The 21,570-nt window shown below is 41.3% G+C and overlaps 1 protein-coding gene across 4 annotated transcripts in view; it reads right to left on the bottom strand.

The window, feature by feature from the left end:
* nos1 (nitric oxide synthase 1 (neuronal)) overlaps positions 1–21,570 on the bottom strand; it is an 81,474-nt gene that overhangs the window by 19,722 nt on the left and 40,182 nt on the right. For 2 of the 4 annotated variants that reach the window (XM_078952078.1, XM_023958052.2), the window contains exons 7-20: positions 21,274–21,365; positions 16,487–16,628; positions 16,274–16,413; positions 15,201–15,375; positions 14,875–14,976; positions 12,481–12,675; positions 12,287–12,372; positions 11,711–11,855; positions 10,789–10,893; positions 7,936–7,994; positions 7,738–7,854; positions 3,256–3,276; positions 2,249–2,423; positions 1,967–2,105 (exon numbers count right to left, since the gene is read on the bottom strand). In XM_078952078.1, coding sequence (XP_078808204.1) covers positions 1,967–2,105; positions 2,249–2,423; positions 3,256–3,276; positions 7,738–7,854; positions 7,936–7,994; positions 10,789–10,893; positions 11,711–11,855; positions 12,287–12,372; positions 12,481–12,675; positions 14,875–14,976; positions 15,201–15,375; positions 16,274–16,413; positions 16,487–16,628; positions 21,274–21,365 — 1,693 coding nt within the window. 4 annotated transcript variants of the gene reach the window in all.

Raw genomic sequence — 21,570 nt, 5'->3', positions numbered from 1 at the left:
TGTGGCGACCCCCGAAGGGAAAAGCCGAAAGAAAAAGGAAAAGATGCTTGAAGCTTAACAAAGGTTGGCTTTCTCCTCACAATAATACGCCCAACTTTGTTATGAAAATGCAGGCAGTAAATTAATAAACTAACATTCACATTCAGCTGATTGACAAGTAATGGCTGAAAAAACAGAAATAAATCAAAATTCTTACCCCATTGGCAGACTTTCTTTAAATAAGAAAAAATTGGATAAGAAAAATGCTCTCACCAAGAATTCTCACTTCAAGAGAGAAAGTTTTAGTCAGTAGGTGATGTTTTCTTAAATTTAGATTGCTTGGCTGTTGAAAAAAACATTTTTTTAAATGAAATTATTTTTAACTCAATAAGAAGTATTTTTCTTGAAAAATTGAAAGTGAAGGTGACAGTGGTGCCTAAAAGCTTATTCTTCTTTGACCATTCCTTCCTGTGGTTTATGGCTCTAGCAGGCAAACTCTCCTGTAGACCCCTTTGAAGAGACTGCAGATCTTCCTGCAAGATTAGGAAATTGAACTGGTCAGAGTTTCACTATCTGATCAAAGGACTGTAGTCCTGGGAACCGGGTCATAAAACCTTTTCATGTAAAACACCGAGCGGACTTATCACGCGCATGCCACCAGGATATCTCCTGTCCATTTGTTGGTGGGCCGGATGGGGATTCATTTGATTGCCCCCCCCCCCGGACACGCGGGGCGGACACCAGATGCTGTGATTCCAAGTATGGGCTGAAGGAAGTAGGCGGGCTCCTCTGTCAGCCAATCTCTAGCGACCAGAGGCGGAGATTCGGCCGCCATGATGTTTTCAGGAGGAGGGAATCGGACCACATCTTAAAAGGGCCATGCTTTTGAGAGAAGCTTTGTTCTCAGACAGCCTCATGTAATTCGGATTGTAATTTCTTACGTTTTGCAGGCTTTGAATTTGGGAACCCAGATGATCTGTTTTATTTTGTTATTAGAGCTCTTTGTTAGGGACAATAAAAACTCTTAATTTTATTCCGTTCGCATTTTATGGTCATTCTCCCGACTTAAGAACATGCATGGAAGAAATCTCAAAGCGACAGATTTCTTTTTCCTTCTATATATATATATATATATATATATATATATATATATATATATATATATATATATATACACATACATATATACATGTGAAAAAAAGAGAAGTCACCTTGTGCATGGTCCTTTTTTTTGAAAAAATGTTTTGGGTCTGGTAAAATCCATCAAAACCTACAATTTCCCAGAGCCCCACCCCTTCACATTTGGCATAATTGAAAAGCAGCAAACGTCCTCATTAAAAGGATTTCATTCAGTATAATGCAGTTGGGAGATATTCAAGTTTAGACTGTAATTAAAGTTGGCTTACATATTGTTTCTTCTTTTATAAAATGAGTAATACACTGCAAAAACAGGCAAGTGTAAAATTCCTAAAATTTGAAAAACTTTCTTCCAATAAGGAAACCATAATAAATGCTTTTTATAACTTTGATTTTAGGAAAAAAAAAACTCTTTTCACTAAGATGTGTTTTTAAAACAAAGATTATTTTGTATTGAAAGGCAATATATATGTTTTTACTGGACAGAAAATAAGCCTTTTTTCTTTTTAAACAAAGGTCTTTTTTGCTTTCTGAATATTCGGTTTTTGCAGTGTGACAGTGGGCTGACACTTGGTCATGGAATCTTTTATTCAATTGTCAAAGATTCTGAAAAAAAGTACATCTTAAAAGTTTCTCTGCAAACTTTTTGCAATATTTAAAAATGAAACATTTTGGACACAAGTCTCAAGAGGGAAAAAGTTAGCAAAAATGGGATTTACTTTTTCATTTCATGGCAGAGCCAAAGCTTACAGCTCCACGAGGGTTTCTGTCCCCATCACTGATGAGTATATTTTGGATACTAGGTTTCGTCAGAGCTTCTTTCATATGAAGGAAGCTCTGGATTACTCACCCTCAGTGAGGACTGGAGACTCCGCCATGTACGTCATGCGGAACTTGCTCTTCTTCCAGCTGCGGTCGTTGCTGATCAAAGAGTCGTTGGCCTTCTCGATGTTCACGTCGTCGCCGACGCAGAAAACGTCGCAGGCAGCCTGGATGCATACAGAGCAAGAAAACCTGTTATGAAACTCTAAGATCAAATTTCAGCGACTAAAAGCTTGGAGAGGCAGCTGAAAAAACCCACATGATGTGCACATAAAACAGGCCAAAGGGTGTTACAGCCTGAGACACCAACCTTAAAAACTTTCTTTGCCCATGTTCTGAATGACTCCTCCTGGCCACACAGCTCATCTCCTTCTCCCATGCGTAGGATGCGCTCCCCCCCCAGCTCTTCAAACAGCGTGTCCACAGCGTGGGCAAAGGCGCAGAAGTGTGGGTAGGCCCTGGAGCCAAGGCCAAACACCGAAAACCTGAACAGACACACCGTCCAGGGTTTCAAAATGCAAAAAAACAGGAGGCTTGAGCACATGGAAACTAAAGACACAACACCTCACAACTCAGGCTGAAAAAAAAAAAAATCACCCCTTTTTTCATTACTAAACAGCTGACTTGTGCATGAAAACTCATCTGGAGGTTGATGCGCTCTTCTGCATCGCTGGTGAAGTCATTAAGTGCAGACTCCATGAGAACCTGGAGTTCTCACTGGAAAAGGCTAATCAAATCAAATCAAATAAACATTCATTTTTGATAAGAAGTCAAATAAAACAAAGCAAAAGGAAAAAAATCGGTTGGAATAAACCCCAAAGTTCGTAAATAAACCATTTTATATAATTTTATAGTACATGAAACATTTATTTTTTCCACATTTGAATAGACTGAGGATTTTGAAGGACAAACTCCAAAGAAAGATGTCGGAACCACTTAGAGGGAAATCATTTCAAGAATCCAGCTGGTCCAGGTCTGGTACACAGGTTGAAATTAAAACCTGTGAGGTGTCTGGGTTAGGGATGAACTGTGAAAAAGTTAGAGTCAATTTTACAGAGCAGGATGAGAAAAAGGGAAATGCAAGAGGGGTGGAAAGAGTGGATGGGACATCCCACCAGCCGAAAGTGGGATCTGGAAAGAGGCGAATAGAGAGATCTTCCTCACTGATTCTGCATTTAAGTTCCACTTCGTCAAGGAAAAAGTCTCCAGAAGAAAAAAGCATCCAATAGAGAGACAAGTTGAAAAATTGCAGCACACTAAAACCAGAAAGATGTGAAAGTGTAAAAGCAGGAACCCCAAAAGTAAAACCAATCTTACCGAACTGCAGCAGATCTCACTCTAGAAGAGACGAAACAGGTGTGTTATTCAAAAAAGGCAACTTTTGATATTGAAGTTGATTAAAACAATTATGATGAGAGGCTCAGTTCGAAAATATGCCAGGATCTAAGGAAGCTTCCTGAAGGTTTGCCCACAGAAACTACAGAGCAGGCATGAATGGAGGAGCTTCTCCAGGTCTGGAGGACAGGGAGGGGTCCGGTTGTTGCCCTTAAGGCAGTGTCACACAGCAACTACTTACATTATGCACATATTGCACAAATGAAAATTGGTCATACATAAATATATGTGGAAAACATTAGAAAAGTCGGGGCCTTTACGTGAAATTTCACAGATGTATCATGAATGCTAAAACCAAAGAAGAAGTACAAATAAACCAACATAAAATCCACATAAAAGCCACACCATAGGCGGATTGTGCATGAACTGTGCATGTCTAGATGCAATTCAGTAGTTATTCATGCATCAATAATGTAATTTTAACATTTGTGTGCGCCGTAAATGTGATATTAAGGTTATACGTTGGTGGCAGATGCGTGAAAAGTCCGTTGGACGTACGTGGAACGGTCGTAGAAAGCCACAAATTAAAAAAATGCATCTCGCAGAAATTACGAACAATCACACAAGATTTAGGCAATAATTGCGCATAAACTACACAAAATGTATCACAAAGGATCACATTTAAATGCATGAAAAATGCGCATAATGTACACAGTGGCCGTGTGACATGGCCTTCACAAGTCTTTGTTGCAGTCAGGGAACAAACTAAACACATCTCCAAAGACAAAAACTGGTTCTTTGTTGCTTAAAAATCCTTAGGTTTCCAGTAGACTTGGCAGGAAGGAGAGTTCTGGAGGTTGTCATAGGTATTCAGCTGAAGGGAGTGGTCAAGAGATCATGTCTCCTGTATAATTAAATAATATGAAACATAAAATAATCAAGTTTAGCTCCATCCCTTAATGTTAAAAGCACTGTAATGCATTTATTTTTTGATGTTGTTTACACAAGGTGAAGCATTTCCATTCAGTAGGAGAAAATGAAGCCATACAATAGTGTTTAAGGTTAAAATTAAAGAATACCCCAAGGAACTCCACCTATCCACACTTAAGAATACAGAGGACCCAGATCTGGTCTAGAACAGTAGATTTTGAGATTTATATTATGTTTATCATATAAATGTAAAGTTGAATTTCATAGATTCAAATTTGTCTGGGCCAGATCTGAGCCAAAGATACATTTAAAATGATTATTATGAATGAGTTGGAAAAAAGATAAAAACAGAGGATGGACTCCATTTGACACCTAGCAAGGAATAAAACACTGGATGTTTTAGAACAGCACATACTGGAAAGATTAAAGAAGAGTAAATCTTCCTCACTGAATTTCACATAAACTCCTCTTCAGTGAGGAAAGATTTTTCAGAGGACAAACATTGCCAAAACAAAGATACCCCATAGATAAGTTCAGATCAATAAAGCCAGATGAGGAATAACCAACAAGCAATCTTACCGAGCTGGGGTGCAACCCACTCTATAAAAGACCAAAGATGTGTGTTATTTCTTTAAACTTTAAAAATGTTCAAACATATTTCAACTCAAATTGAACTGAAGTTGTGGGAGAAAAAGGAGCCTTGGATTGTCTCTTAAGAAGCTTTGGTCCATGTGGACAAGCAGATATGTAGCAGGTTCTCCAGGACTGGAGTGAGGAGCAGGAAGTTGTGCTCATACTGTAAGCATTTTTAATGGTCATGGTCAGGGTCATGGGGTCGCTAGAGTCTGTCCAGTTCCTAGTCAGGGTCATGGGGTCCCTAGAGCCTGTCCAGCTCCTGGTCAGGGTCAGGGGGTCACCAGAGCCTGTCCAGCTCCTGGTCAGAGTAATGGGGTCAGCAGAGCCTGTCCAGTTCCTAGTCAGGATCATGGGGTTCCTAGAATCTGTCCAGCTCCTGGTCAGGGTCATGGGGTCACCAGAGCCTGTCCTAGTCAGGGTCATGGGGTTGCTGGAGCCTGTCCAGCTCCTGGTCAAGCTCTTGGTCACAGTCAAGCGGTTGCTGAAGCTTGCCCAGCTACTATCAGGATTCTGACTGGTCCCCCACAATAATCCTTACAGGCTCCCTAGTCCACTGAAGGACAAACTTCGGTTTGGGGCGGCCGTGGTGCAGCGGTAGGGCGGTCGACCCATGATCATAAGATTGCAGGTTTGATTCCCGCCTTGCACGCCCATGAGTCGAAGTGTCCTTGGGCAAGACACTGAACCCCACCTTGCCTCTGGTGGTAGGCAGGCGCCTGTGTTTGGCAGCGGAGCCGCCATCAGTGTGTGAATGTGTGAGTGAATGTGTGTGTGACTGGGTGAATGGGTCTGTGACTGTAAAGCGCTTTGTCCTTGTAGGAAGAAAGGCGCTATATAAGTATACGCCATTTTACCATTTTTTTTTTTTTTTTTTTTTTTTTTTTACGCCAAACTGAGAGCAGATTCACTTTTAATATATATTTTATGAGCCGTTCAAGAGGAGCAGAAAAAAATCAAAAAAGAGAAAAAAAACACTTCCCGTTGCTTAAATTTAAGCATCTCCCGAGATTCCATCCTAGCAGCCTTGAGATCACAAAAGTTGTCAAAGCTGGAATCAAACAACAGGCTTTCCTGAATCCACAGAGGGTCATGCAGGTAAATGTGTTCAAGGCGGCAGGAAATAAAAGGCAAAACAACAATGGAAACACCTGCAGGGAGTTTGTTGCCTCTCCTACGTAATTTAAGCATCTTTACAAAAGCAAATCTGTGCTCAGATAAAACCTTTGAGAAAACAGGAAATTTAGGAGCTTTGCTGGTGCCATTTTTGCCCTAAAATGTAGCTCGGTGACAGATTCCAGGTCGGGAACCATCAGATGACCTTGACCGAGATAAAATATACTCCAACAGTTTGATTTATTGGGATGCTAAATGCCAATGATCGTATTTCTTCATTAGTCAGAGAAAGAGGGAGGATTTTGTGTTTTTTCTTAAATGAGGTTGTGTGAGGTTAAGCCAAACAGCTTTTTTTTCTATGAACAGTTTTCCACTGGAGGGAAAAAAGTAAAAGGAAGCTCAAAGAGGTCAAATGCCATCTCATTTAGAATATTAAACAACAGACTTTGAGTCATTAAGAATATAAAAGAAACAAGACATTTCTTGTTTTTTCGATTGATCCAGTAAGAATAATGTCATTAGAGGGGGGCGTGGCCAAGGGCCGATAAGGGAAGTGAGCATCAGATGAGTGGACAGGTGACATCTGGCTTGCCGACCTAAAAGCTGTATCGCTGGATTCGTAAACTCTTCTGTTGCCAGGGAGATTTGGCTAGAGCGCATCCTCTGGCCGCCGTCTGCCTGGCTCAGAATCTCACGGTGCCATGACAGGCGTGGGATGACGGTTGCAAGATCAAACCGAGATCAAAACACAGACATTATCTCACAAATCCTTTACAACTAGAAGGCCTTTAAAGAAGCTGGAAAATCAAGATTTACCAGAAGGAATTAATGAGAAATTTAACTAAGATAAGATGATGTACAAATTAAGTTTTGCACCAACAATGAAGCACCTGGATTATTTCTGCAAGATAACAGTTATAACAGCAGAGAATTTGTTTTCTTCTTATCGGATGTGTTTCTATGAAGGATAATTCAAAGAGCAGACTGAGAGAAGACTGCAAAAGAAAGTTCAAACAACTTTATGTCAGACTGACTTTAACAGCTGTGATTGGTCTGCTCTATACCAACAGGTTGGTATAGATCCATGGTTGCCACAGCCATTGGTGGCAAAGACTCAACAAATGACATGAAGCAATGCTTCTACCAACACAAAGAACAAACGAGGAACACATTTATTTCCTGGTAAAACATTGACTTTCAGTCTTTTTTCTGAAACCTTGCAGGTTTTCACAGCAAACACATCAAGCAATGAAACAAACGTTGTCAAATGACTTTTGACCTTTGAGAGGAAAAGCAACATTGGGTTTTGTTAAAATGAAATTACTGCCCTGAAATCTTTGAAACTTCCAATTTACCACAAAAACAGAAAGCCCTTTTTTTATAAAAAAAAACAAAAAAAAAACGACGTGATTCACTGGGATCGTAATAACAACGTTGTCATAGCAACTATAAGCATCTGTTTCAAAGGAAAATATATTAGTTTAGTTTAAAGTGGAAACACAAAAATAAATACACATATTTATTCACCCCAGATCTGTAATAAATTCTTTGGACCCTTCACCTTCATCATTTAATAAAATAGCGACTTAGATATTTCAGCATTCTTTTTAGCTAAGGGCATTTTACAGATTATAGCGATGGCTGCAGAAACAAAGGCTGCTCTCTGCTTTAATTAGTTTTAGGGTCAAAAAAGTCAAGTTGGGTTTCAAAAGCCTTCGTCAAGCAGAGGAAATGTAAACAACGTCTTTACGTAATGAATGCTGAGGGGGGTTCTGCTTAGTTTACCTGACGTTAGCGAGAGGTCCAGTACTCTCAAAGTTAATCTTGGTCTCTGGTTCATCGCTGGAGGACTTGCGAGTGTCTGAGTAAGAGGAGACGCTGTTGAAGCGGACTTTGTAGCTCCTGGACACAAAACAAGAGGGCAAAAAAGATCAGATGAGCTGCCATGCTGTGGCAATAAAAAAGACCAGCACGCAAACCTACTTTCTGTCCTCGGTGTTGGACGTTGGGTGACGCATTTCCATCAACGCAGCTCCAAATTTCTACAGATGAAAAGGGACAAAAGTTAGAAAGCAGGCTGGCTTTTGATCAAGCATTAGTCACAACTGCCCTTTGGGTGGATAAGGGTTGTCTGCAGGCAGAAATTGAGCAAACCGGTACAAAAATATTGAGGTTGTAGACCACTTGGTGATCCCATTAAGTGAAAATAAGAATAGCAACAATGGATTGCTTTTCAAAGCGCTCACAATGTGTTTCAATTATTCATTCGCTCCTCATTCATACTTGGTGATGGTAAGCTACTAAAGCAGGCACAGCTGCCCTGGGGCAGACTGATAGAGGGGTGGCTGCCAGTTCGTGCCTACGGTCCCACCGGGACATTCGTGCACATTCACCCACCAGTGGAGCCACACTGGAGGCAGGGAGGGGGAAGCGTCTTGCACCAAGGACACAACGACAGTTGGCTGGGGGGAGCGGGGATCAAACAGCTCGATTCATTGGCCGGTCTTAAACAACATGCAAGGGTAAGTAAGGGAGGAGTAGTGGGCGTGTCGTAGGGATTTTCATTTTTTTAACCTGCAGACTGTTTTAGGAGCCTGTTAGTGCTGTTCTAGTAATAAGTACATGATCCTTGTGTGCAACTAAACTGCTAGAAATGAGGAAATTATACAAACGGACATCTTATGTATCACGTGCCCCCCCCCCCCCCCCATGCGTATGTTATTTGCAGAGGGGCAGTAAGAGACCTATACTTGCACCTTACTAATGACTAGAGCAGAGGTCTGCAACATTCAACACTAAAAGAGCTAACTGGGATGATTTATCCCTGATCAAAACCCAGAAAGAGCTCCAAAGTCTTACTTTTGAAAAGAAATTATGACACTGCTTATGTTACTTTTATGCTAAATATACATTTCTTCTTTCTCTTTCGGCTTTTCCCATCAGGGCTCGCCACAGCGAATCATCCTTTTCCACCTCACTCTATCATGAACATCTTCTACCCTAATATTAGCCAACTTCATGTCCTCTGTTAAGACATCCATGTATCTCCTCTTTGGCCGTCCTCTTGCCCTCCTGCCAGGCAGCTCCATCTCCAACATCCTTCTACCAATATATCCACTGTCCCTCCTCTGAACATGTCCAAACCATCTCAGTCTGGCTTCTCTGACTTTGTCGCTAACACAGGCAACATGAGCCGTCCCTCTGATGTACTCGTTCCTTATCCTGTCTAACCTGGTCACTCCTAAGGAGAACCTCAACATCTTCATCTCTGCTACCTCCATCTCAGCCTCTTGTCTCTGTCTCACTGCTACCGTCTCTAACCCATAGAGCAGAGCTGGTCTCACCACTGTCTTGTACACCTTTCCTTTGAGTCTTGCTGACACTCTTCTGTCACACAACACTCCTGACACTTTCCTCCACCCGCTCCAACCTGCCTGCACTCGCCTCTTCACCTCTTTTCTGCTAAATATACATTTACTATTGTTTTTTATGACATGCATAAAACAGAATTTTTTCTAGATATGAAATAATTTGCTTTTTAAAAGGGTCATATTAATTCTTTTCAAAACCATATGTGATCATAAGGTTGATGTTCATCAGACAAAAAGAAATTTAAATCAACAAAGAAAGGTTAACCATTACTTGACTAAGTAACACTTCCTTCATAAATTATTAAAAGTGCAATCGAATTGGATCGTTCAAAATCAACCAATATTGGCTATGAATCGTATCATCAACCACAATTTATGATATGAATCGAATTGTTGTTAAAAACCAATGGTTACACCCCTGTAAATTATTTTTTTTATCTATAGAGCCACATTTGACTCCGAAGGGTGCAGACACCTGGACTAGAGTGTGGTATAAGGGAACCACACAACGCACTTGCGTCCTGTAGGTGTGTGTAACTTCCTTCAGCACACACTTACAACACGCTCAGCAATGTTACATTCCATTAATTTCCTTCATTCATCTTCTAAACCCGCTTTGTCCCTTTCGGGGTCACAGGGCTGCTGGAGCCTATCCCAACCATTGTGGGCAAAGGCAAAGGACATCCTGGACAGGTGGCCAGTCTATTGCAGAGCCACGCAAATCTCACACCCATGCACAAGCACATGCACACCTAGGGACAGTTTAGAGCAACCAATCAACCTATTCCATTTTCATGATGTCCTTGAAGTGGCTGTATGGTTCCTGGATCCTGCCTCTGGCTCATCTCTGGCTCGTCTCTGCTCTGTACCTGACCGAGTACCTCGTCTCTGCTCCTGCTCCTACACCTGGCTGTGGTTCCTGTCTCCGGCTCGACTCGCGCCTTTGACTGTCCCCACAACCACGGCTGGATGAAGCTCGTCTTCTGGACTTTATATATGTAGTAGTAGATTTAGATAAGTTAATTCTTCTCTAAGAGTTCTGGTAAATCGCCTGTCCGTCCTGGGGGAGGATCCCTCCTTCATGTGGACACCCCTGAGGTTTCTTTGTTTTTTCCGGAATCCGGTTTTTTAGGAGTTTTTCCTTACCGCGAAGGGGGGCTTAAGGGCAGGGATGCCAATATAGCTTAGTCAGTTTGTTAGTTCATTTTAGTATTTTCCTATTGAACTCTTTGTATTCATGATCCTTTTGAGTTCATGTTTCACTTCGAAGCCCATCGAGACGACTGTTGTTGTGATTTTGGGCTATACAAATAAAATTGAATTGAAAATTGAATTGAAAAGGAAACTGCAAGACACTATAAGATGTGGTCCCTCCTGTTTACGACCCAGCAAGGGCCTGGGAAATCCAAAAGCGGTTGCATGTCACCAAGGCTGTTTTAGTTTGGATTCTGAATCCGATAAATACCTCTCCATTCTCAGGTGGATCCCCGTTGCCAAATGTACTGGTCACCACTAAAACCAGCGTCTCGTGCTCCAGGTCCACCACATCGTATTCATCCATGGACATGACCTGCGGGCAAACAGAAGGAGATCTTAGCTGCTCGCACGTCTGACTCTGGTCTCCGCCTCGCACACTTCAAACCACAGATGACTAGAGCATGCAAATCGTGGTCAAACACACAGCCATTGGCACCGGAGTAAGTTGTAATAACCACTCTGTCCTCGCCTCTAACGAGATGATAATATGCTGCTGCCACACATCAAGCAGCCGTGATGCACAGCCCTCTGCATGGTGTTTGTCTGCCACGGGCCGCACTCGCTGTTTCACACACACAAAGGCTCAGCAAAGGCGTGAAGAGGAAACAGGCTTCAGCCCCAACGACAAGAAAGCTTTGCCGTGGGCGTTTACATCTACCCTGCATCTCCACACACCCACTCTGTGACACACACACATGTGAGATTGTCCTCTTATGTGACTGATCACACTTAAAAACAAGAAGGCAAATTAGATAAAACCTGGAGGAAAATCACAGAGTGCGGGATTGAGAGCAGCATCTTTTGCTCTTTGTTTTTCTCCCTCTCAGTTTTTGTGAACAGATTTGCGCAGCCAGGGGTCCTTCAGGATGTTGCCTTAAACTATTGAACCGCTTCAGTAGCACAATCTTGCGTCAGACTCGTGCCATTTTGCTGCATGACAGGAAAAAGAAAATGCTTCCTTCAGCCCATTTGTCATCTTGGCTCAGCTGACATCTGTGTCTCTTCACAGAGTGCCGGTTAGAGTTACGAGGAGGTGTGAAAATCTTCTTCCAATTAGGTTTTTCTTGAAACGACACAAAACCTCCTGCTCTGAATCTGAAAGTGATGATGCAACATATGAGCGCGCTTACCTTGGCGTCAAAAGCATGTTTGAAGATCTCGCACAGAGTTTTGGCATAGTCTTGGGATTTGCCCGTCTCTGTGGCAAACAGGATGGTGGCTTTGACCCTCTTGGCCATGGCTTGGCCCATGAGCTTTGCGGAGAACTTCACAGCCCTGCAAAGGCCAAAGGATAAATAACAAGCACTGGAATCAGTCACTTAAACAGGGCAAAGGATGCCATCTTTTTGACTCCTGTCACGGCGACTGAGCTCACTCATGCTAATGTAAGTGTTAAAGGCATTTGTTATTGAGCTCCTCCTGCAAGCTGCCACAGATGAATGACAACCCTGATTACCTAGCTCGTCAAATCCTTGAGGCAATTATATTAATAGCAGATTGCACACACACAACACAGATTGACTGAAGAAATGCTGGCAAAAGCTCTGATTACTCCCAGAGGGGTTGATTGGATGAATTTCACTGCTGAGCACACCGTCTTTACTCCTGTGTGTCAAACTTTTTCCATAAAAATAACACATTTTTCACATTATCTGACATTGATCTGACTTCAGAAAACATACACTAAGCTAAATGATATCACTTACTTGGCAAGTTTTTTAAATCCGATGGCTCTTTTCTTTGTGGGGGTGCCGTTGACTCCTTTCCATACGTAAGTGTTCCACGGATCAGCCTGTACAGAAATAAAAAGCAGTCGAGTGGTGTTTAATTAAGGGGAACTCATAGACTGTGATATAATCTAAACTATATTTTAAAAAGTTTTATGACATGATAGTCTTACCTGATACTCAAAGGAAGGAGTGAGGCGGTAGTTGAGCATTTCTTGGTGAAAAACTGGCGTTATGCTACCTGACATGGGGGGTACGATCCACACCCAGTCTCCAGGACAGCCTCCCCTCACTCGATACTCATTCTCCATGTGCTTCATGAAAGACTCTGTTGCCGAATGATGGTCAACTATGGTCACTTTGCAGGTCTGAAACACCCAAAGGTTACGAGAACTTAGAAACGTGATGCACATATTTCACTATTACACAAAGACAACCTGAGGAAATAAAATAAAACTGTTTTCAAATGCTGGAGGAACATGTAGAAAGCTTACAGCCATATGCAAAAAAGACCTAGCAGATGGATCCCCGGTAAAGTTCAAGAACAGGGCTGCCCAATCCAGGTCCTCCAGATCTACCACCATACTTATTTTACAGTTCTCTGCGCTGCTTTCTTTTAATTAGCTGACTCAGAGGTTTCTTCATTCTGATTGGCTCAAAAACACCTGATCCAGGTAATCAACAGCAAGAAGTGCAGGAAGAGCTGGAAAACTGGCAGGTGGTAGCTCTGGACCAGGATTGGGCAGCCCTGTCTAAGTACAAAGACTCAGAAACATCTGGATAATCCAGACAACCCTTTTTGGCCTGATGAGCAAAAATCGTTGACTGTATCTGAGAACTGGACTGAGTGAGTGTGACGTCACACATAGAACATTGTTTACTTCCAGCTCCAACCAAATAAAGTCAATTCAGTTGCCATTTTTTTGCGATACAGCCGTCGCCAAGTTGGAACCAGAAAGTTTAAGTAAACAGAAATCGAGTCAGACTGAGTCAACGTTTTTATGGCAACCGCTCTCAGGAGTGAGCTTGTTGGAAATCCACACCCCTACCACTGAAAGGGGGCTACACGAAATCTGTCAATCAAACATTTCGAACGCTCAACGTTCAAAGTTTATAACTTGAATAAGTTGCACTACAGAAGAAAAACACCATGACAGAAAATTTGGATTAGCCGGAACATGTTAAAAAAATTGTGCTTCTTGGAGCATTTATTATGTGGTTTTCTTCTCTCTCTTTGCACCAATGTGGGACAGTTTGCAATTTCGTTGTACTGTTGTACCAAGTGTGACTGTACAATGACAATAAAGCTTTATCTTATCTTTATCTTATGATTTTCGAAAAGAAAAGAAAAAAGATCAGAGCAACATTGCAGCATGGTGGTGGTAGTGTGATGGTCAGTGGCTGCATTGCAGTTTCAGAATCTAAGGTTGAAGTCTGGACTTGACTTGTCTCGTGACTTTAAACAAAAAAAGAGATGAGTGAAGCAAATTTTCAACACATGCAAGAAAGACTAATTTCCATTTATTCTGAACATTTTATTGTATTGGGGAGTTAATAAAAAAAATATTTACACAAAGTAGAGTTGCAGAGTTAGAGTTTTGTTTTAAAGTATAAAATCTCACTTTAAAAAGCACTTCGCATAATAGAGCACTAAGAAAAGGCTTTTACCTACAGTGATTGCTACATTTATTGTGTGTGTTTGTTTTCGATTGTGTTAATATGCTGTTGATTACTTTGCTTAAAGACATAATCCTTTCTTAGATTGACATTTGAACCCGTGATCAACTAACATGCTTCAAACAAATTTAGAGAAAAACAGTATTATGAAAGAGGCAAAAACACTTTTGCAGGTCGGATCCGACTCATTAAGTCTAGAAACAAATGTTCCTGGAAAAAGGGCTAATTTCAAGGAAAAGAGCCTTTTTTGTTTCACTGATGTCTACTCTTTTGTGTAGTTGTGTCTGCTAGTTATCTGCTTTTTATTTCTGCTCATGCTTTTCTTGAACACAAAAAACCCCAAACCTACTTGAAAAGCTCTTTCAAGTCTAAATTAGTTCCACAAAGGCAAACATTGATAAAGTAATGAGGCATTTATCAAAGAAAACGAAAATGGATCAAACATATTTGATGAAAAACCAAACATATTTATGTGTTTTCTAATATAAAAATCCCACTGCTTTTTAAAGAGTGGTAAACACATTTCAATGGAGATGTCAAGTTTTCTGTACTGAAAGCCATTGGTATCAATTTTACCATAAATCTGAAATTCTGATGACTTGTTTTTTTTTGGCAGTGAATAGCTTTCAGGAAGCTCTTGAGGGACTGCAAGGCTTTTTCTTTTTCTTGCATCAACTCAATACTTGTCATGAAATGTACTCCTAATGTATTTTTAATTAAGCAACACTTTGGGATCGCATGCAGCAGCAAATCACATCTGAGTCAACAGAAAACCCCAATGATCCTGAGCTTCTAGACATTATGTTTACAGCTTTTGTATTTAAATTTTAACATCAGCAGATTTTGTACTGTAAAGAGATAAAACTGCAGAGTTTCTGAATGGGGCATACCTGAAAGCTGTAGAGAACAGCAATGTTGATCTCCACCAGTGCTTTGTCTTTCCAAAGGGATGAAGTCTTCCTGGTGTCCAGTGCCATCTTGATAGCTACCTCCTACATGGTAGAAAACAGAAAAGGGACACTTTGACGTGAGAAAACAGTTTTCTGATTGGATGATAAGAGCTGATGAATCTCCAAAACCTGAGCTGGACATTTCAAAGAAGAAGCTGTAGTTTATTTTTTAAACTATGCTGTCTTTTGGTGCATTCTGCTAACTCCAACCACTTTTTGAAAGTGAGACGTCTAGGTGATCGTGGCCTCCTGCATCTATAGCCCACCTCCAGGATGTTGTAGCGGGAGGTGTCGCAGAAGTCCCTCACTCCGATCTCTGTGCCCATATACCAGCCGCTGAACGGGCATGCTGTGAACTCCAAACCTCCGATCTCAAGCAGCATGTTGGAGACCGCTGGCAGGCCGTACCACTTGAGCCCCAGGTCTTTGAACCACTCATACCTGCATAAAGCCAAAGAATGACGGATTTCAGCAACAGTTTGTCAGATATTTGGATTGGATTTATGGCTTCCTAAGGACATGCAATTATCCATTGTTGCGGCAGGGTTTGTCTGTTATTTGTGTTCAAAATTTTCTCTGAGGAACAAAGCAAAAATGGGAGAACGGCCAGAATAAACATTAAAACGACAACAAAAACACTTTCATCTGCTTTTTGTTGACGGACACGTTGAGCTGGAACCCGCCCAATCTTTAGAGGGATTATTAACACTGCTTTCAGCGCATTGTTTGCAGAACTGGTCTAATCTTGTGTAATGATGAGACACTGTTGGTGTCCACAGCGTTTGCCAAGCTACTGCCATCGCTGAGGCCAGTGGATGCAGGGTACCCAGCAAGAGATGCCAATTTTGGGAGCACTGGCGCAGAGCTCTGTGCATCAAGGGATTCTGAAATGCTCTCTGGAGCGTGTAGCGATGCAGTGATGGCTTTATGTGCATCTGCTAGTGCAGCAGTAAAACCCACTTCGTGGTGTGATTATGGATGCTGCGGTGCTAAAGCAGATTAATGCTAAGGGTATCAAAGGCTTTGTTGCTTTTTTCCCCTGGCTACCAAAGTGAAAAGGGTTTTATTTGAAGCAAACACAAAAAAGGAGGCTTCAAATTTCCCTAATAAGTCTTATGGTTGCTACCAAAAGTGGCAAAGCAACAGTCAACAAATGGCTAGCTGTGCTAATAAACAGCAATCTTCACAGTTGGGTTGCGGTGGATAAAGCAATCAGACTTCTTGGCACAAACACCCCATTGTTTAACAAATGGTGTTAAAGATGTGCAGGTGGGTGGATGTCTTCAAGTGAAGCCTCCTCTTCTCTGTTATTTCAGGCTTGTCCAAGACAAAAGCTCACTTGGGGTGTGTGATGGGCACTTCCAGAACGAGGTCTTCCGGGATCTCGAACAACTCCGGGTCATTCCCGTTGGCTTGCAGCAGAAGTGGAAGGACGTCAAAACGGCCCTTTGGGGCTTTCCATCCCAGCTGAATGCAGATCTGGACACCAAAAACTGGCTGTGAGTCAAGTTTTAGTTCTTCATGTGAATCAAGAAGGAATCAGAGTGTGCACCTCTGTGAACTCCACATTGGCGGGGTCTCCCAGGATCTGTCCGTCAGGCTGTTTGTAACCTGCGTAACGAATCAGCTGACTGTTCCAAACTCGGAAGTCATGTTTGCCATCTGTTCTCTGAGGAAAGATGGTGATGGCAGACCTGCAAAAGAAAAAGAAAACAAATTACAGTGCTTCGAAATTCAATTCTCATGGAGTAGATTCTCAGTAGCTTGGTCAATAATGATGAAAAAATCAGTTGGAGGCTGTGAAACAAATATAAAAGCAGGAGATGGGCAGTTGTGAGTAAACAAAGCATCGCCGCTATCTTTATTCTGATCTTCAACCCAGATCCGTTTTAAATCTCAGAGCAGATGTTTAAACTGCTAAGCTGGTTGTAAGTGTCGAAGGAGGGTGTGGTGGTAAAGCCGAGCAGCTGCTGAGGATGGGAGTTAGTCACCGCTGACACTCATCTGTGATACAACTCTAAAAAAAAGGGCCGTTAGCTTCAAACAGGACAGCTTTCAGGAAGACTTTAAGCTAAAAGGGGGTGGGAACACAAAGTACTAAATTAAGAAGTAGGACTTAAGTGACTGCTATGTATTATTATTAATTTATTTACATTTGCAATGTATTAGTAATTAATCATGTAAAAACTAAAAGATAATGAATGGATGAGTCATAACTGGAAAATTATATATTTAAAAATTTAATCAGATAATTGTTGTTTCGGTATAAACTCAGTTTCTGGTAGAATCAGGGTTGAAAACTTGAATGAAGCCAAATACATTTCATTTATTATAAACGTCAGTAATTTGAATTACATTTCAGATAAACATTGCTGCAAAATTAATTTTTATTTTAAAACATTAAATTAAAAGGTTAATATATTACTATCTAAGAGGAAGATAATAGAAAACTAATGGAATTGAAGTATTTTTTTAACAAATTATGTTTGACAAACCATACCATAACTATAAATTGGCCCAAATTGGCTAAAAAACTCAACTCTTTTTTGTCTGTTCTCGAGGCAAAAGGAAGACCATCTTCTCTGATAGCAAAAGTTTGTCAAAAATTGGGTTGCACAAAAAATAAAATAAAAATGCACACAAACAAATCTAGAGCTGAGTGACAAACAGAGAGGAAATGGTGGCTTTTCAATGGGAGCCTTAGACCAGGGCTCAGCCTGGCTGAAATATTTTAGCAGTGAAAAAGAAGAACTCCACCATTCCTTCAGACTCGGGGTTCATTTTGTTTTTTAAATTGGATTTATTTTTCTTTTTTATACAATTTCATACTGTTGACCTTTCAATGTATTTTTACCACTTTTTATCAAAGCTCTGATAGTACCTCTTTTTCCCCTGACAGACCAGTTGAGTTATATTTGGGGCCCCGCCCCTCATGCTACTACTGATGACTTCCCTCATTACTTTTTTTTTTTGCTTTATATGCCTCAATGCTTAAAAAAAATTCTGGAAAAGGGACTTGGAATCAACAAGCTGGGCACCCGTGATGGATTTAGAGCCTACCATCATGCCTTCCAAAAGGACTTTTTCATGGGGAAGCCATTGAGGATGCACAGTCTGATAATAATGGGCGATGTGGATGGAGAAGATGACGATGGCTTCTCACCTGTCCAGAATAACCTACTTTATATGAGGTTGGTTAAATGACAGTGGGCAGGATGGGCATACTACGTCATGCGGCCAATAAGTGAGGTGATTATAAGAGACTGCCACCTGCTGCTCTTCCATGCAAACAGTTTTAAACCAGCTGTTCTAGCTTGCATGAGGAAAATGAGCCATTTTTGGTCACAATCTTTTAAGAGCAAAGTACAGGCTGTTTTGAGCCAGACATACAGGGGATGGGTCTGTTAGCACTATTTAGCACAGTCGGTGTGTTCTTTTGATGAAATCACACTGTTCTCAGTATATCTGAGTGCAATCCTGGAAGACATGGACCGCCGACTGGACAAACAGACTTATCGTAGCTTTTGTATGGAAAGAGATTTTTGTGGTAAATGACCTTTTCCTCTGGGGAAGTAGTTAAAAGTGGTTAAAGGATGTGTTTTGAGACTGCCAGTTTCAGGTTAGAGAATTTCTCCAGTCTGGGCTATGCATCGATGATCACCGAGAGCCCAAGAAGGGCAATCTTTCAACCTCTGCTCGTCATGGAAATCTCAGCATTCCTGAGAGGAGTGGGCTGGTTTTTAGATGCAGCAAAACATCAAAAGCAGGGGTCTGGTCAGCAGACTGACCAGCCCGGAGCAGAGATTTGCAAGCCCTGTTCCCCAACCGTCACAGAAAAGGTAAAAGGAGAATGGTGTTGAGTGGACTCCTGAGAACTCCAGGAGTCCATTTTTCCCCCTACTCTACATTTTGTGGGAGCAAAAAAACAATCAAAGCAAGGTTCCACAATACCACCAAGTACCACTGTGTTCTGAAGCCCCAGATAAAAAACAATTCTGTTTATGTACTCAGATTGTGTGCCAAGAACAGAATGGAAGCATAAAAGAAACGCAAAAGAAATGGAAAAAAAAAAAAGGCAATCCATGTTTTGGCCTTTATTAATTTTTTGCACGTTTTGGCCACCATGGCTAACTCCACAATAAGATAAGATATTCCTTTATTATTACCACGATGGGAAAATTTCCTTATTGCGGCAGCAGTACAGGGACAGAGAGCAATATATAAAAGAAACAAACACAATCACAGGGGAATATCTAAGAGTGATGAAAATTTTATCCCAACAGAGAGGAAAACCATTGATTGTATTCAAGTGATTCGCTCAAGACTACCTTGTACGGATTTTTTACAGTTTTTTTTTTACTTATCCTGTTCAACAGCTGAGCAAACAGGTAGGAGCTGAAAGCCTCTTGTGTTGGACATATTTTACTGATACAACATGGGGTTATGAATCTTTTGAAACACTAGGTGTATATTTGAATTAACCCCTTTTGTAATTTAGGCCAAACTTTATTCATCTTACTTGTGTTGGTAACAATTTTTTTGTTGGACCGGACAGAAAAGAAAAGGAGGGAAGAAGAGAGAGGGATGTTGGGGGGTGGGGGGTGGGTAGGAGGGTTATTATAGAAGGGGGAGTAAAACCATGAAGCAACATAAAGCAACAAGTTGCTGGATGTTAATAATCATTACGGTCAGGTTTAGAAGTGAGGTAGTACAAATCTAAAAGGGGCGGGGCCTGTCCACCCACACACACACACTCACACACACGCAAATGTTGTAAACATACCTGTTGGCTCCAAAAATGTTCACATGCATACATGTCAAACAAAATGCATGTTTTGTGTCATAGAAGATGCCATGTATTTGTACTTCCAAAATAAAACATTTGTTTTTCATGGTGTAAATGGGCATTTTAGCATTAGCACGTCACCTTAAATAAAAATGCAATTTTATAAAGATTTATTTTGAAAGCACAATGGAGGTTTTTATTTTGAAATTCAGACCTGTTTCCTGTTTGCCAGGCTTTTTAACGCGGCAGTGACCCGTCAACAGACTGGACATAGAACTCCAGAGGGACAGTTGTCAGACGCAGACATGACGGAGGCCATGTTAAGATTCTGATTGATTAATGAACGTTTAATGTTTTTTTGTGTCACCAAAATGTAAACGCACTGCAGACCAGACACACCAGTGTAATCAGCCTAGTACAGGTTTTCTGATGTCTATGTGCAGAGAACAGCTGGGTTTAGGAAACTGATCAGCTGTTTCTGTCATGAATTTTGCTACAGTCAAGCCATAGACTTTCTTACTAGAATGAGGGCTGATTCAACCAGACCCATGAACCAGTTCAGAGCAGTTCTAGTCAAAGGTCTTTCCGCTGGAGCCTGCCGGATTTCCCCTCACGCTTGTGTGTTTTTATAGGCCAGATGTTGCCCCAAACATCTTTGTCTCCCTCTGTCCTGGAGGCAGAAGTGATGAGTGCTTCCCAAATGATCTGATGCAGTGTCTTTTTATGGCTTTAGATAGTTGATGCAACCCAGGTGAGGGCTATATCTCCCATGGCAGAACACCAAACAAATTAGTAAAAGAATGAAATCCTTTGTTCTTTAAGAACCTGGTGAGGTGTTTCACCAGTACGTACCCTCTTTGCAGGGCAGACAAAGAAAACTGCTATGAATGAAGTAAGGGGCAGTCAGCCAAATTAATATGACGTGCAGGGCCCCACTGGGGCTCACTGGTGGGATACACAAAAGGCGACCATTGTCAAAGAACCTGGGATTAAGCATTAACCCAACAAGGTTTTCACAGCCCCATTCATCCCTTGCAAACAAAACACACCTTTCCAAATCAATAAAACTGAGTTTTTTTTCTACATTACCTGAGGCGTTAGTTGATTAATTGATTTTAATCAAATCTTTTCATCTTTAGTTTAAGCCAAAGCATCCTGGCATCCATCTGTCTCTTTTCAACATGCATCTACCTTCAGGTGGTCAGGCTTGATTCTGTGATGACTCGAAATGTATCCGCAGCCAGGAAGTAAATTAGAGATGTCACATGTGATTAGGACTTGTCAGGAAGAGCGCAAGTTCTGCTGCTGCGCAGGTCTGACAAGGGTCTGCTGCCACCTCACCAGCAAGGCAGCGAGTGTTGCTGAGACGGTAAGAGAGGGAGACAGGCAACAGATACAGCAGCGAGAGACACACTGACAGATGGGAGAGAGGGTCAAGTTCGGGTAGTCAGAGTTGGAGAAGGGTGATGAACGAGACAGATGGAGAGTAGAATGGGAGCAATGGGAGCAGAGAAGAAAAGAAAAATAACACCAAGATAAAACAGTGCTTCTACCTTAGATTGCCTTTGTTGGTGGCATACTTGATGTGGTTGCAGATGTAGTTGTACATTCCATGGGCTGTTGTGCAGTCTCTGGCATCAAAGACCTTGTGAGCAAATATAGAAAGATTTAGAACCAGGTACATACCACACAAACAGACAACTTGGAGATTTAGAACCAGGTACTTTAGGTTCAAACTCCCATTTTAACTATATTTTTATCTATTGTAAAATTGTTGCCGGTTTTAATTTAATTATGATTATGCCGTTTTCAGCCAAAATAAAAAAAAATCCTGTGTCCTTTTAAAGACA

This window comes from Oryzias latipes, chromosome 9, assembly GCF_053564925.1.
Source record: "Oryzias latipes strain Hd-rR chromosome 9, Olatipes_Hd-rR_3.1".
Classification (NCBI taxonomy): Eukaryota; Metazoa; Chordata; class Actinopteri; order Beloniformes; family Adrianichthyidae; genus Oryzias; species Oryzias latipes.
Note: the sequence above shows the minus strand (reverse complement) of the source record. Positions and strands in the feature narration are given on the sequence as shown.